The sequence below is a fragment of the Nyctereutes procyonoides genome, unplaced genomic scaffold, assembly GCF_905146905.1.
Source record: "Nyctereutes procyonoides isolate TBG_1078 unplaced genomic scaffold, NYPRO_anot_genome, whole genome shotgun sequence".
Lineage (NCBI taxonomy): Eukaryota > Metazoa > Chordata > Mammalia > Carnivora > Canidae > Nyctereutes > Nyctereutes procyonoides.
This window is the reverse complement of record NW_026575130.1, coordinates 15,761,111-15,778,154: the sequence shown is the minus strand read 5'-3', so window position 1 is coordinate 15,778,154 and position 17,044 is coordinate 15,761,111. Positions and strand designations below refer to the sequence as shown.

The window sequence follows — 17,044 nt, the reverse complement described above, 5'->3', positions numbered from 1 at the left end:
GCCAAACCGCTGCGCCACCCAGGGATCCCAACTTCATCTTTTAATTAAGCTTAAAGAATCACCCCTTCAATGCCTATCCTCTCTCTGCACTTGCTTGTACCTTCGTTCAATTAGCAAACCTTGAGGGCTCTACCCTCAAAATATTTCCAGCAGCTTGCCACTTCTTTTTTTTTTTTTAATTTTTTTTTTTTTTTAATTTATGATAGTCACAGAGAGAGAGAGAGGGGCAGAGACACAGGCAGAGGAAGAAGCAGGCTCATGCACCGGAAGCCCGACGTGGGACTCGATCCCGGGTCTCCAGGATCAAGCCCTGGGCCAAAGGCAGGTGCCAAACCGCTGCGCCACCCAGGGATCCCAGCTTGCCACTTCTTACAATACTACCACTTCTCTTTTTAAAACAGCTTTATTGAGTATAATTAGCATCCTATATAATTCATCCATTTAAATTATGTGATTTAGTCAATGTGTGTGTGTGTGTGTGTGTTCACAGAGTAGTGAAACAATCACCTTAATCAATTTTAAAATATTTTCATCGCCCCAAAAGAAGTCCGGTGTCCACTGGAGTGGCTCTCCATTTCTTTCAACCTTATATAACTTCTAATCTACTTCCTGTACACTTGCTTCTTCTGGATGTTTCATATAAGCAAAGTCATATGTAGCCTTTCATGGCTGACTTCTTTTGCTTCCCACAAGCATCTTTTACCTGGCTTGTTCCAGCAGCTTCTTTACTGGTCTCCCTGCTCCATCCTCATCACACTCTCTCTCTCCATCCCTGCCTATTCTCAGTGTAGCAGACAGGCTGGGCTTTTTAATACATATGCAGACCCTGTCCCTTCCTATTTAAAGCTTTCCAAAGGCTTCTTCTCTCAGTAAGGGTGAAAGGCACAATCTTTAGGTTTGACCACAGCCTTTGAAAACTAACTCTGAACCCATGCTCTTCTAAACTCACTCATCAGTCAGATTCCATTTCCTACCAGTGTCCACTTCCCTTAGTGTACCTCCAACACTTGTGGTACACGCTGCCTCAGGCTCAGCCCTTGCTTGGCACACTCTCCCTCCATTATCTGCATGGTTCGCTACTTCCCTGTCTTCCAATCTCAGCTCAAGTATAGCCCTCTAAGTGAGGACTTCCTCGAGAAGGCTATTTATATACTCCCTATCTCCCCTTGCTGATTGTATTTTTACCTAAAGCATTTATTTCCCCTGAAAAACTAGGTTTTATTTTTTCCTCTGTTGTTTTTTTTTTAAGTATCTAGACCGAACAGCACCTGGTATATAATCTACATTCAAAACAAATTTTCTAAAAGAATGAGTAAAAGAGAAATGGAATGGAGAATGGCAGTGTTATTCACATTTGAGATTTCTGTATTCTTTACTGCAGCTGACTTCATTCAGAATGTTAGGTTTGAGATGGTCATTAATCATGGTTTGCCCTCATATAGGTATTGCAACCTCTTCAGGCTTCTGCTGTCAAACCAGTAGAGGTCACATCAAGAAGAAACATCTGGGCAGCCCGGGTGGCTCAGCAGTTTAGTGCTGCCTTCGGCCCAGGGCGTGATCCTGGAGTCCCGGGGTGGAGTCCCGCGTCCGGCTCCCGGCATGGAGCCTGCTTCTCCCTCTGCCTAGGTCTCTGCCTCTCTCTCTCTCTCTTTCTCTCCCTGTGTCTCTCATGAATAAATAAGTAAAAGCTTAAAAAAAAAAAAGAAGAAACATCTTCAATACTAATATATGGATTTGGAAATTGGGAGTACCTCTAAAGAAATGAACGTATCTTTTTCTTTGCATTAATTTTCAAAATTAGGCTTCCTTGCTCCATTTTCCTTTTGCACTGAACAATAGATATTCCTCATCTCCCTATATTCTGATTTCTGCTCCTGCTGTGCACAAAACCTGAGGTCTCATGGTTTCTGGCAGCTTCCCTGTCATTTCCAAACACCTTCAATGACTTCTCACTTAAACAGGCACCTCTGCCGTACTTCGCATGGATGGCCACGTCCCTATTCTGGAAAGACTCTTTGCCCAGCTCTGTAAACACTTTCTTTGCTGGTTCTCCTCCTCTGGCATCCCCTTCTCAGTCCCTGGGATGATCTTTTTCCTCTGGCTCCACACCTGTTCTTTCTCAAATGGAAGCTTCCAGCCATGTGTGGCTCTTACCCACTTGAAACCTAACTTGAGATGTGCTGTAAGTATGAAATGCACATTGGGTTCCATAAACTTTGTACAAAAATAAGGAATGTAAAACATCACCTTCAGAGGTTTTATACTGACTATACATTGAAGAAATAAAATCCTCAATGCATGTGTTACGTAGAAGACATTCTTAAAATTAATTTCATCCATTTCTTTCAATTCCTTTACTGTGGCTTCTAGAAAATGTAAATTACAGATGTGGCTCACGTTACATTTCTACTGGAAAGCACTGTTCTAGAGGATTCTTGTCTTTTTCTACTATGTTCACTCTCTTTCATAGTGAGACTACCCCACTAATGCTGCTTTAGTCTTGTGTTCCCTCTCATGACTGCTTCTCCTACTATCCTCTCTCTCTGAAGTTCTAGGGCAGATTTCCTGACTCTAAACAAATATTCCACCAACATCCTAGAGGAAAGTATGCCCAATTCAATTTAGCATAGTCTTCCCCCAAAATACCTGTAAGATATTGAATTGGAGAAATACTTTCTCTTTTTTAGATAACAGCACTACCGTCCTTATCCATCGCATAGTCTAGAACTCATATGGAATATTCTTAGAACATTTCTTTTCCCTCATCACCCCCTGCATAGGTCAGAATTCTTAGAGCAAATGACAGAACCTACTTTGGCTAATTTTGACAGCAGAGAGATGTACTAAAGGATATGAGAGAGCTCACAGATCCAGAGAGCCAGACTTGAATGCCCTGCAGCTCAGAAAAGCATCAGTGCCCATCTACATTGTGGAATCTGCTCTGCGATATGCTGCCACTACTGCTCAGAGCCAACATCTAAGCTCACGCGAATGCTGTGTAGTTAGCCCCCCAAATACTGAGAAAGAAGTTCTTGTGCTGGCCCCTCAGATATCACACCTGACAGAAGAATCACCTTCCCCACTTCCTGCCTCTTCAGGATGCTCATTTCCAAACAGAAATTTTATGTGCATTCATTTGATTGGTGGATCGCAGGCACACTGCAAATACCTTACCTGCCAAGGCTGCTGAAAGACAGCTTTCTGGTTCCCTTATAATGTGGCAAATTATCAAAATGTGAGGGCTATGCCGTACAGCTATATCTGACAAGTTTATACCACCATGCACATTCATTCATGACATCCTAAAATTTCCAGCTTCACAAATTCCTCTTATTTGTTTCTTCTTTGTAACTTTCCTCTTATAGCCTAATTTGCTTGGATTAGTTCAATAGCTCCCAAAATGTCCTCCCTGTCATCAAATGAGTCATCTTGTTATCCAGTCTTCATGCTGCCACTAACATATGGTATCTAAACATGGGTTACAGCATGCCTCTCGCCCTACGAAAACCATCCTGTGACTCTTACTGCCTACATGCAAAAAAATGAAGTACTTTAATGTGCTATTCAAGACTGTCAAGGATCTGGACTTAAATGCATTTTCAGCTTCTCTTTCCACTAGATTCCTCACTAGTGCAACACATTGAGTTTGGAAGTTTGTGTGTGGATTACTGTCAAATGCATACACAAGGCATAGCACTGAGCACTTAGCAAGAGCCTAGAAAGCACTGCTCTTAGGACCATGTGACTGTGTTCTTGATGACTTCTCAGCTCCCCAGTATGCCTTTACCACAATTCATCACCTAATGGAATCCAGCCTATCCTTCAGAGCACTCTTCCATGTCAGCCTCTTCAGGAACATTTTTTTCAGGAAACAGAAGAGCTCCACAGAGCCCCATTCTCTTCCACAGCAGGGCATCTCTTAACATATTTAGCACACATTTCAATGTCTCATATTATAGTTTATTGTCTACACGCCTGTCATTCCCCTTTGGTATTCAATGTGCCTGACTCATATATTGTTCACGTTCAATACTCAATTATTACTTACTAGGCTTAACTGACTTTTCTCAGGCTAGACATCCCTGCATTCTTCCGGTTTAGTATAGATGCTTTTACTATAGGAAAGCATTAAAATATCTTGTTTTTATTTTCCATCAATTTGTGCAATCTTAATCAAGTCACTGATCATCACTGGGTGCAAATGGATGATTTCTCAGCTGGGAATAATTATATCTTATGTACCCTCAGGCAGGGGACTGGAGGGACTTTCCAATTTTAAGACCTACCTGATTCTATAGCATTGCCCCTACCACCTTCATGTGGTTTGAAGACTAGCAGAGATGGGAAAAAAATTCTTATATTAAGAAAGTCTTCCCCTTTTTCCTTAAATATACATCTACTTAGAAATTTTGGAGCTGTTTTTACTTCTCCTCACAGAAACTTCAGATAGAAAAAAAAAATACAAAGTGTTTATTGGTAAATCTGAGGCATGATGAATAAGCAAGTGATTCTGCAGAGGTACCAGTTGAGCTTATGATTTTTACATGGTCTCTTGCCCACACAGAACATTTTTTTCAGCCACACAGGCTTCCTTGCTGGCCCTCAAAACTGCTGAACTGGTTTCTTTAACCTAAGAATCTTTGCACTTGCTATTCCCTTTGCCTTAAATACTCTTAACTCTGTATCTTCCTGAAGGTCACCCCCACACTTACTATGCAAATGCTATCATTCAGAATGTTCTTTGTAGGCCACATACTAAAATAAGTGCCTCATGTCCCACTTGCTATCCCCCTGTATTGTTTTTTTCTTCATGGTACATAATAAGTGCTGTAAGTTTTATTGTATTTATTACTGAATGGTTGAGTGACTGAGTCCTGAAAATTCAGTCAGGGATATAAAGCATTAGAGCACAGGAAGCCTCATCCATTAGGCTGTAAGGAGCAAGGATGCTCTATTTTCAGCTTTAACATGACTTTTCAGGATTTGGCTGGCCAATGCAGAGCTATTATTGACTTTGATTTGGTGTCTTTAAGAAAGGATGATATTGCCTTTCATCTGTCTCACAGCTCTCTGCTTTTGGCATCAAGCTACTTAGTTATTCTTTAGTGACTCTACCAGGAGTAGACTAGAAATAGCAAGAGGAGAGATCAAAGGAGCCTGTGTAGCGACTCTAGGAGGAAGAGTTGAGACAAGAATTTGGCCAAAATTAGGTTATGAATCATACAATATGGAAATGGTCTCTTTCACAAAGTATGCCCATTTATCCTTGTTAGTGAGTAATTGTGAATTGACCATATATACCTCTCACATATAAATGTTGTATTTCAAATCAATTTTTGTAGGAGAAATATAAGTTACCTTATCTTACCTAAGAAGAGATAACAGAATTTAAATAAAGAAAACCATAGTTCTCTTCAAGAAAATATTTGTTTTCACAATGCAGGATTTATAGTAACATGATTCATGATCTACTTAAAAAATAACTACTGCATGGGAATTGAAACATTAAATAACTATTTTTCTCTCAATGACTTGTTAGAACAATATTGATTCACATAAACAAACTCAATGTTTATTTCCTAGAGATCTAGTGAAATGCACCTGATAAATTCATCTTTTACCACAGAGCCAGAGTGAAAAATAAAATAAATTATAACAGCTTTTCTATTTCATTAGAAATTCAACCTATTGTGAAATAAATGTTTTAAAGTCCAGCAGCAAATAATGATAAAACATGAAATAGTCCATTTAGAAGTTTTCTCTACAGAAATAATTTAGTATATTTCAATTTGACTAAGATAGTGAGGAATGAACAATTCTATTTAAAAAAAAATAATAAAAAGCAAATATTTTCTAGTAAGATATTTAAGTTACCAGATTACAATATTAAAATGGTTATCAGGTAACACCTAACCACATTTAAAACAGAAATCCCAGAACAAGGATCCCACCTGAGAACTGAGAATACTCGGGCCATTTTGCCTATCGCTCGGATCTTGTTCCTTATCACCTCCTTCCGGGCTGCGGCTGTTGCTCCTATATTTTAAAACAGAAGAGTTAAGGAGTCAGTGATCTTTTGTAAAAATGTAATTATTTTACAGATTTATTTATTTATTAAATTTTTAAGATTTATTTATTCATGAGAGACACACAGAGAGAGGCAGAGACATAGTCAGAGGGAAAAGCAGGCTCCCTGCGGGAATCCCAATGTGGAACTCGATCTCTAGACCCTGGGACCACAATTAGAGCCAAAGGCAGATAGATGCTCAATCACTGAGCCACCGAGGCATCCCTATTTTACAGACTTAAATATATAACCGACTCAAGTAAGCAAAACCATCCTCCCACCCCAGTGGATTTATCTCTGGATTAACTTTAAAAACCTATGCATCTGGTCATTAATACTTGGGAAGTGGCTCTTGAGAGGTCCCCAAAATGCCAAAGGGCAACTTTCAAGATTTCCAGGGGGAGACAGGTACAGAGAAAAATGATGGAGCTGACTGGGTAGGTTCCTACCCATCTCTTCTAGTTAAGTTCCCTTCTCTTATCTTTCATTTATACAGAGAGAGTGTGCATTGGCAAGAAGCATCAAGTGAGTCACCAGGATTTTCTACTCATTTCCGGGCTCCGTGCTGAGAAGACTACTTTAGGAAACAGTTTTTTTCGAAAGTTCTCCCTTGAAGTTATCAAACTTAGTCTCAACTCTCTAAGTTCCCTGAAACATCATGTATGTTATTTAATGGCCATAAAACTTTTGTTTTTGCACTTGATACTCTTTCATCTTCTGCTGGTTCACAAATTCTAGAGGGGAAAATGGAAAACTACTGCATTGGATTTAGTGAGAGACGGTGGCATGATTTGTATTTTAGGGCTTGTGTAAAAAAAGTTACACTGAGGTCTGTGTGAGTACTATCTACCACTTACTGTATTTTTCCAAATGAGACAAAAAAAATCAATCTATGCAGGTTATTGTTACTGTAAACATTTTTAGCATACTTTTAAAATAATACTATATGATCTTTAGTGAATCAGTTTTCTTTTTTATTAAATTCTCAAAGCATCTTTGGAGAAGTGTAAGTCACAGGAAAACATCTCTCTTTTTAAGATTTTTTATAATCAAAGGTAAAGGAGATATCATTGTTATACATTATATGGGGCTTTGTAGAAAGTGTTAACACAAGAAGATTGTTTTTCTAGTTCTATTGCCTCTAACAGAAATACAACACAATATTGTTCTCAGGTAGTATCAGAAATGTCCCTAATACATATGAACAATTTAAGTCAGATAGTTTATTTGTTCAGAGACTGCAGACATGAATGATAATTGGTATAAGTTTTGGTCTTTTTTTTTAAATTTTTTATTTATTTATTTATGATAGTCACAGAGAGAGAGAGAGAGAGAGAGAGAGGCAGAGACACAGGCAGAGGGAGAAGCAGGCTCCATGTACTGGGAGCCCGACGTGGGATTCGATCCCGGGTCTCCAGGATCGCGCCCTGGGCCAAAGGCAGGCGCTAAACCACTGCGCCACCCAGGGATCCCAAGTTTTGGTCTTTTAAACTGTGACAAGGACAAGCTTTCTGATGTTTTAGGAAGGAAATATTTTGGCTTTTCCTCTTGGGGGCTTTTAAGAATGTGATTTAGTCTTTTTCATTGTTTTCATGTTTGATGAGAGTCAACCAATTAATCACCACCCTAACATTTCTATAAGAAAGAAAACTCACATCGACACTCACACAATTTTGAACTGTCTGGAGGAAAAACCTCTGCTTTTCTTTCCCCGCAAGGAAAATGAAAACATAATGGGCCACGTTCTTTTCCTGAGTGGGTTCACTTGACAGAAGTGCTTGTAGGGCACACCCATCTCATACCCACAGGTGTTCCCCAGAAGGTGCGTACCAGCGAGCTTGCTTCTTCACCTTGTCTCCCTGACCTGAAAACAGCCCATATTTTTGGCCATTTCTTTCTTTCTTGTGGCAGTCACACCATGGCAGGTATCTCCCAACATACTGACTGGCAGGACTTACTATTGCCAGCTATCCTGCCTGCAGATAAGTAGAGTAAGTTTAAATTCATGAGAGAAAACCACTCTTCTAGCCAGTTTTTCTCATGATTGAGCAGAACCAAGGATTCTCATTTGCTAGACTCCTTGAATTACACACTGTTGGCCACAACATTTGAGAAAATAGTGTGCATGCTGGATCCCTGCCTCGAACTCTATCCTGTGTCTCTAACAATATTCTAACAATAAATAGTTACCTATGATTTGCAATTAAGGTTCTTTATACAATAAATCCTGTCCTAGAACCCATTTAAAAGTCTAATGTTTCTATGCTTGCATTTTAGGTAAGTTGTGGCCAAGAGATACGAAAGAACATTTGTTAAGAAAAGAAAAAACAGTGGGATGGCAATTAGTCTCCTTAACTTTTTTTATTTTATATGTATTTTAGCTATTTGTTAAATTCTGCTTTCAGCCTAACACTATGCTATTCCTACTCTATATGGAATAGTTCCAGTCTGTTTGACCCCATCCACTCATAGGTCATGAGGTGCTAAATGAGGGAAGAGATTCTGACCCTCTCCAACACAGAATATGGCCATATCATAAATCCATCCAACAGATACAAAGAATGTAAAATGTGAGTAAGCTCTGAAAGTGGCAATTAGATTTAGAAGTGCAGTAAGAAAAGTGGCAAGAAAGGAGTAGCTAGAAATAAAATTGTATATATTTAAGAGAAATGAAAAAAGAGAAAACATAAAATAAGTGAAAAAAATGTAAAAAGGATACTCTCCCAGAAAATTTTTATAATGGCCTTGCAAAAACCATAACCAGAGCAAAGAAAGGTAAGAAACTAAGTTGGAAAGAGAGGGAAAGAAATTATATAGAGTTATGCCTTTCAGTTCAGTATTAGCTGATTCTCAAAAAAATGCTCAAATAAACTCTGAATTTCAAATGTAAAATCAACATTCTGATAGAGCCTGTTTGTCATAAGGAATGACAAAATAAGGAATTTTTTTTTCAGATCAAATGACTTATGGAAGAGTAGGTAACAGATTATTCTACTTTACGTATTCATAGGTGTACTCCTAATAAATGAAGATTCATGTCATATTACATGTTCTTAAGAAGAACTCCTGTCTCTTTTTAAATTTCTCAATAACACAGATAAAAAGTTTTACTGCTCCTTTTATAAAATTAAGACACATTTACTCAAAAAATAAAAAATAACCTAATCATAAACAGTGTGATGAATAAATATCTCTTAAAGTGTTATTCTGGGGATTGCCTTCATTATTTTCCAAATATTTCAAAATCAAAATCAAACTAATGCCACACTTTAATAACCTCACAAATATTTGAAATACTCAAATAAAATAGTGAGTTAATATGAAATTGAACATAAAGGAGCTGAAGAACAGTGGAGTAGGTTTAAGATACAAAGGTCCATGTACATTTAGTATTGTTATTCCTGATTTTTGGTATTTTCTAGAGATCATAAAACTCCTTTTCAAATAATTATGTTCTACTGCATGCCCTCACAGTCCATATTCTATAGAAAGATCAGGAAAAGGCACATTTTTTTTTCAGAATTTTACTAGTTACTGTATACAAATACAATGTCACATTCAACATACTTGTTTTCTTTAAGTTGTGGAAATGATCACAGTAGCTCAAATTAAAATCTAGTATTTTAAAGAATGAAGGCACATAAAATATATTTTACATTAAAACCAAAGTAACTATTTTTCACTGAACAGAACCTGAAAGTCCAAAACTGAAAGGCAACATTTCATATCTTTAAAAAAAATAATTAAATAAAATTTCATTTAGCATTAACATTCCAATAATCATCACTTCTTTTTTGAGTCCCTCTCTTTCTTCATCTTTTAAGTCCTAATCTTCTTTTATGCCTGGAGTATTATGCTACTATATCCAGAATCTAGGTAATCTTGCACACTCAATTTTCCTCAAAGTGGAAGAGGCTAAATGTACAGACCAAGGGAATCTTTAAAGATTTGCTTTTAACATGTGTCCTTTCTGCCCTTAACTTAGCCCCTTGCTGACTTCTCATAAAGTTTTAAAGGTATGCATGCCAAGTGGCTTGCTGAGTGAGTGCTGCATCCCTGCGGGGTGGATTTCAGCCACGAAGGGAAGTGGGAAAGTGCAGCAGCATCACTGCATGGAGGGGCCAACTGCTAGGGTGAAGAGAGATTCTTACCACAAGGGCTACAGGCCACACGTCATAGATGCTCTGCATTCACCTCACAGCTCCAACCTGTTGAGCTACTACTGCAAATTCCTCAATGCTAACTGAATTTGAGTATGTGGGAAGAGCTAGATAGAATACAATTTATTACCCAAATCATCTATTCATTAAGTGTTCTTGGGAATCTTATCCCATATAGTCTGATATGTGCTAACTGCCAGCAACAGACATATTAATAAAGCATGATCCCCAGTTTAGGAAATCATGTGAATGACAGCAACAGAGTGTGACAAATAGAGTGTTAGTAGCAGTAGTGTGCCCAAGCTGGGTTGTGTCCACTAGTGAAAGAGAGAGTAGACTGAGTGCATTTCTCTCTTTTAAGATTTATTTGTTTATTTGAGAGAGAGTGTGTGTATGAGCGCAAGTATGCGCGTGAGCAGGGGAGGGGCAGAGGGAGAGGAAGAGAGAATCTCCAGCAGACTTCCTGCTGAGCACAGAGCCCAATGTGGGCTCAATCCCATGACACTGAGATCATAACCTCAGCCAAAATCAAGAGTCAGACACTTAACCAACTGAGCCACCCAGGCGCCCCTGAGCACATCTCGTTGGCAGCCTGATGTCAGTGGTACGGAAGAGAATTTATACTATGGAAATCTGCAAATGCCACAGAGACTAGGGCCATTTTCCCCTGAAGAATGGGTTGTTAAATGGACACCAGCATGCCACTGAGAGCAGATGTTGATTGCCTGGAGGCATGAAAAAAAACTTCACTGAAATCCTAATAGTTAAAGGATCCTGAAGGATAAGTAAGATTGAAAGAATAAGGACAATAGGTATTCTCCATAGAAGGAAGAAAATTCTCAAACTTTTGGAGGCCATAAGAATTCGTGTTATGTTCAGCGGTGGGTGAGAAGTCTGGTGTGGATGGAGATGGCATGCTGGGGTGAGGAAGGGTGAGGAGAAGCAAGAGCTGCCTGGCTAACCTGTACAGGCATGAGCATCATGGTATATGCAGGCAAGAAGTTTCTGTATTAGTAAACTCATGGTAGAGATTAACAGAACATACTTTGTCACCTATATCCCCAAAAAAGAAAGAAAGAGATGAATTGATGGATGGGTACAGAGGTAGGTATGTGACAAAGAAACTATAGTCAAATGTTAGTTGTAGACAGTAAGTGATGGGTACATGGATGTTGACTGTCCAACTGTTTCAACATTTTTGTATGTTTAAAATATTTTAATAATAAAATGTCAAAAAACCAAACTATATTTGGAAGAAGCTTAGTTTTGAGGGTAAAGAGAGTGGCGTTGAGAAGAGAAGTGTCCCTATCTCTCCCTTTGTGTTGAATGGGGGATGCGTGAGCTGGCCGAAGGAAACAGAAAAGTTCTCGGTGCAGCTAACATGCACTCTGCCCCTCCTTCAACCAGCTCCAGGAGAAAACTGGCCCCGTAGGGTTTTGTTTTATATGCCCAATTCAATGGATTCTAATTGCTTTCAATACCTTTTTGTAGTTGTAAGAAATGAAGATGATGAGCTACATAAACATTTATACTCAGATATCTTATAAAATAGGAATATTTTCATATTATCAGAATGTGGAAAAGCCCCTTTCTAAAAAAGCAGAGGAAAGTGAGATATTTATTTACCCTTGAATGTAAACAGTAGCAGAAATTGTCCATCTCATTATTTATTGGCCTCAATTTATGCTATTATTTAAGCTTCTTTCTTTTTTGGGGGGTTATTCTCTCATTTATTTTTTAAAGGCTTTTTATTTGTTAATTTTTAAAAGATTATTTATTTATTCATAAAAGACACAGAGAGAGGCAGAGACATAGGTAGAGGGAGAAGCAGGCTCCCTGTGTGGAGCCTGATGCAGGACTTGATCCTGGGACCCCAAGATCATGCTCTGCACTGAAGGCAGATGCTCAACCACTGAGCCACCTAAGTGTCCCTAAAGGCCTTTTAATACAAGTATTTTCATATTTTAAATAAATATTTTCCGTACAACAGTGTGCATTAACATTCCACACTTTTTTTCAAAGGAAAAGGAAAGATATTTTGAGAACTATATATTGCTGATAGGCTTCAAATCTCTAACTTTTTATTTAAGAATCTAAGAAACTAATAGAGAAAACTCACCAGTTTTCCACATTTATTAAAAGTTACAAAATTTATCTCTAGAATAAGTAGGAAACCTATTCTATTTGAAAGTAAGATTTTATCATAGTTCATTATAATTAAGCAGAGTTTAAATGTACCCCCAGATTTTATTTTTCATCAAATACTGCAATTATTGAATTTGAATAAAGGCTATGATGGAATGAAGCATAGGTGATGAGATAAAAAATATCTTTTGTTGTGTTAAAGACAAAAATTAGATTTCCATCCAAAATTAGCACCTTTGAAATACAAGATATCATACAATGAAGAGTCTTCAGATACCTCTAGAACCCTTTTATAATTGGTCTTCTTACAGGGGATGGTGAAATTATAAGTATACAGGCTAACTTATTTATTAGGAGAACTCATGTCCCAAATTGGTCCCATAAGAAGCCAAAACATGTGCTAAAATCCCTAAACCTTGTTCTTTTTTTTTTGTTTTTTCCTTCTGTGACCTAGTTTAGCAATAGCAAATCTTGAGCTTGTACATGCCAACAAAGTGATGCTATCTATAAGTTACTTAGACATCCACTTGGCTTTGCCCTTGGCAATGAATGTGACATGTGTTTTACTACACTTGCCTATACCATCAGGAATTTGAGTCCTTGGATTTAGGGATAGTACCATAAACAATGAGTAACTGTATTTACACTGATGGACTGACTTTAAAACTGTAGCTTTTAAAAAAAAAAACCAAAAAAACAGAGCCAAAACCTGTAGCTTTTAAGTTTTTTACTCATGCATCTACCAACGACTATCCTCCAAAGTATACTATTCCACTTCCAAATTTAAATAGTTGTAAAGAATATAATATCATAGACATTGCTATTTTAAAATGAAATGACTATATTACATTTTTTTACTAGTGGCATATAAATATCACAGCGATTTCATCCCACCATCATCCATTTAAAGAAAAAAAAAATCCATGAACAAGATACTCATTGATACTTAGAAATCTTACATGTCCTTTTTTTCCTTTGAAATTGTATTTCCATTTCCCTGATTTTGCTCTAGTGAATTATCTATTTATACTTTAAAATGGTTTTATAGGGCAGCCCGGGTGGCTCAGTGGTTTAGCGTCACCTTCAGCCCAGGGCCTGATCCTGGAGACCCGGGATCGAGTCCCATGTCAGGCTCCCTGCATGGAGCCTGTTTCTCCCGCTGCCTGTGTCTCTGCCTCTCTCTCTCCTCTCTGTGTATTCTCGTGAATAAATAAATAAAATCTTTAAAAAAATGGTTTTATAACTACATTATACTTTCTCATCAGAAATATGTTTCAGAATCTAAGTTAAATGTATTTTTTTTTTTAAGATTTTAATTGTTTGCTTTTGAGAGTGAGCACAAGCAGGGGGGAGTGTCAGGCAGAGGGAGAGGGAGAAGTAGACTCCCCACTGAGCATGGAGCCTGATGTAGAGCTTGATCCCAGGACCCTGAGATCATGACCTGAGCTGAAGGCAGACCCTTAGCCCACTGAGTTACCCAGGTGCCCCTCAGTTAAATGTATTTTTTTTTTAATTTTTTATTTTATTTTTTTTAGTTAAATGTATTTTTAAAAAATTTCCTGGGATCCCTGGGTGGCGCAGCGGTTTGGCGCCTGCCTTTGGCCCAGGGCGCGATCCTGGAGACCCCAGATCGAATCCCACGTCGGGCTCCCGGTGCATGGAGCCTGCTTCTCCCTCTGCCTGTGTCTCTGCCTCTCTCTCTCTCTCTCTCTCGCCCTCTGTGTGACTATCATAAAATAAATAAAAATTAAAAAAAAAAATTTCCTGACATGATGAAGCCCTAAGTGTTTAAAAATTCCTATGTAATAAAGATCACAATGTTAGTAATAGTACATAATTGAGCTAGATAGCACAAATCTATGATAAATATTTAAAAAGCATAGAAATAAAGTTTTACTGGAATGCATTCCTTAGTGACAAGGATGGGAGGGGGCACATTGCCTTGATTAAGGGGCTTCCTAGATACTGAGTTTTCAAAAAAAAATAAATAAATAAAAATAAAAATAAAAATAAAAAAAATAAAAAAAAAAGATACTGAGTTTTCCAGCATCTCTCTGTTGGTATTTCAGTACTAAACATCTCAAGGCAAGGTTCACAATGTGATGTCTTGGGAGACCTATGCATTTCTAAATGAGAGAAGGGCAATTGAGAAAAAAGAGGTTGAAAAGAGAAGCCCCAGTGCGGTCCACACCCTCCAGTTCAGGTGAGTTTTAGGAAGGAGAACATCTGAGAGTTGAGGATGTGAAAATGGATTCCCTTGAAACTCCCCTTTGAAACATCCTCTGGTCACCCCAGTAGGACAAATGTTCTAGTATGAAGACTGCTGCTCTATCAAGAATGAGATCGCTCAGTTTCTAGAGTTGACAGTTGCTGAAGAACTCCTTGACCAGCCATAACAGATCTGCATTGCTCATCCACTTGACATCGGTGCTAGTTAGATCTAGTCCAAAGAGATTGTTAGGTGATGACCCTCACCAAATAGATGTACCTATGCACACATAGGTTATTCTGTGAGGCAGGAAAATACCCTCAGGATCACAGAATTTTAAAATTCTTGTAAAATTTCATCGTTTGGAAGATTATAACCTAAAATGTTTGGAATAACTTTTTATTTTTTTTTAATTTTTTTTTTTTATTTATTTGATAGTCACAGAGAGAGAGAGAGAGGCAGAGACACAGGCAGAGGGAGAAGCAGGCTCCATGCACCGGGAGCCCGATGTGGGATTCGATCCCGGGTCTCCAGGATCGCGCCCTGGGCCAATGGCGGCAGGCGCCAAACCGCTGCGCCACCCAGGGATCCCTGGAATAACTTTTTAATTTTGATTTTCATTCTACCATATTACATATCCATAGGTAATAAAATTCAGATATAATGGCTATTCACTCCAAATTCACCCCAAACCACATATTCTGAATTTTTTGCCATATATTTTTTAGTTCAACTAAAATCTCAGCACATAATAGACCCTGCAATAGTGTGATATTTGGCATAAGACAATTCTGTCTTATATTCTCAGTTTGAAAGCAGAAGAGCCTTTAAAATATGTATTTTTAAATAAAAAGCTTCTCCTGTGTAACGGATTCTAAGAAAGGCCAGTACAGCCTAGATTGGGTTTCTTTCACTTCTCCTGACAGAAAATATAAATGAGTTATTTGGATAGGAAATCTTAAAAATATACAGACTACTCCCAAATGTCAAATAACTGTCATTATTTGGTTATGCTATGTAATTAAAAGTTACTTCTGTTTACAGGCTTTAATTTGATTCCATAGACTTTTGTTCTGAGACATTTTGTCCCATCTGTTCAGGGACTCCTCAGCAGAATCATAGAATTTGGCTATAAGCATTATTCTAACTTGGGCAAAAATTAAAGACCTTAAAATAGATTAGAGAACTTTTGCTGATTTTTTTTTGAAAAACCATCGCATATTCAAACTATGTCTTACAAAGAACGTTTTAGTTGGTTTATATTCACCAAAGTAGAAACTAATGGCATGTGAAATCCTAGTCAGACTGTCCTCTTTATTATGACAGAAATACATCAATTTTGTAAATAGCAAGTGAGCATAAAAGGAAAATGAAATGAAATAATAAATATCAAGTTAAAAATTTAGACTTATTGTCTATAGGAGAAACAATCATGTCTGGATGTTTAATCTACCAAGGACTATTCTCAGTATAGGTGAGGATGTAACAGTTCAAAAAGGTATTTATTAAAGACCCAATTGGGCAAGCATGCTAAATGTCAAAAGGATGCATGCACTAGAACTTAATTCTCGACCCTGATGGATTTATACGTTTATCAAATGCTAGAACTATATTTAAATGTTATCTCTGAAATGATCCAATTAAGGGGGGGGATGGACAAATAGAGTAAAACATTATGTTTCATTGTCCTACGTGTCACACACTAGTTAGAAAATTAACTGAACACCATCTGACAGAATAAAGAAGCAGGCTGAGAGAAGGAAGGCAACTCCTTGGTGGTCAGTGGAGGCCCCTGAGGCACAAGCCACTCAAATGTCTTCGGATGCTTTTCAAGACCTAGGCAGGATGTTTTGTCAGTATATGGGGGATGCCCTGATGTTTTGCTCAAGAAGGAGAATAAAGAAATGAACATTAGGTTGTGGCCAATGATCATTTAAGTTGCATGGATAGGCAACTTAAATGAGACTTAAACAACACCTAAAGATATTATCTTATCAGAGGAAGGGATTATGCCAATCAAAAATGTACTGGTGGGCCGCAGAGGCAGAGTACAGAAGAGAAGTTGAGGCCAATGTCTGAAATGTCCAGGGGAGTGTTGTCCAGGGGGCAAAGGCCTTCAAGTGTTCTGGTCCTAGGGCAAGGCTTCAGATCAAAATAGCTGGCTCCTTTTGTGACTGCTTTGAAGACCTGAAGAAACTGGCATGTGGGAGGCAGAATGGAACAATGGTAAGGAACTTCCGGTTGAGAGTAAAAGACCTGGGATGGAGTTTCAGCTCCTTCATTCCCTAGCTGTGCTGTCTTGGATAGATTACTACGTCTTCTCATGTCCATATTCCTCATCTATAAAGTGAGGAATGATTAATGTGCTTTATTTGCATTAGTTCACATAACCTTCACAACAACCACCTGAGGAAATATTATTAATCTCCACAGTCCCCAAGATGATTCTAGGGAACAGAAACA

General features: G+C 38.1%; 1 protein-coding gene across 2 annotated transcripts in view; it reads right to left on the bottom strand.

Moving 5' to 3' along the window:
• Positions 1 to 17,044, bottom strand: part of PPP3CA (protein phosphatase 3 catalytic subunit alpha) — a 307,959-nt gene that overhangs the window by 9,979 nt on the left and 280,936 nt on the right. For both annotated transcript variants that reach the window (XM_055342492.1, XM_055342493.1), the window contains exon 11: positions 5,952 to 6,036. In XM_055342492.1, coding sequence (XP_055198467.1) covers positions 5,952 to 6,036 — 85 coding nt within the window. The remainder of the gene's footprint in view (positions 1 to 5,951; positions 6,037 to 17,044) is intronic.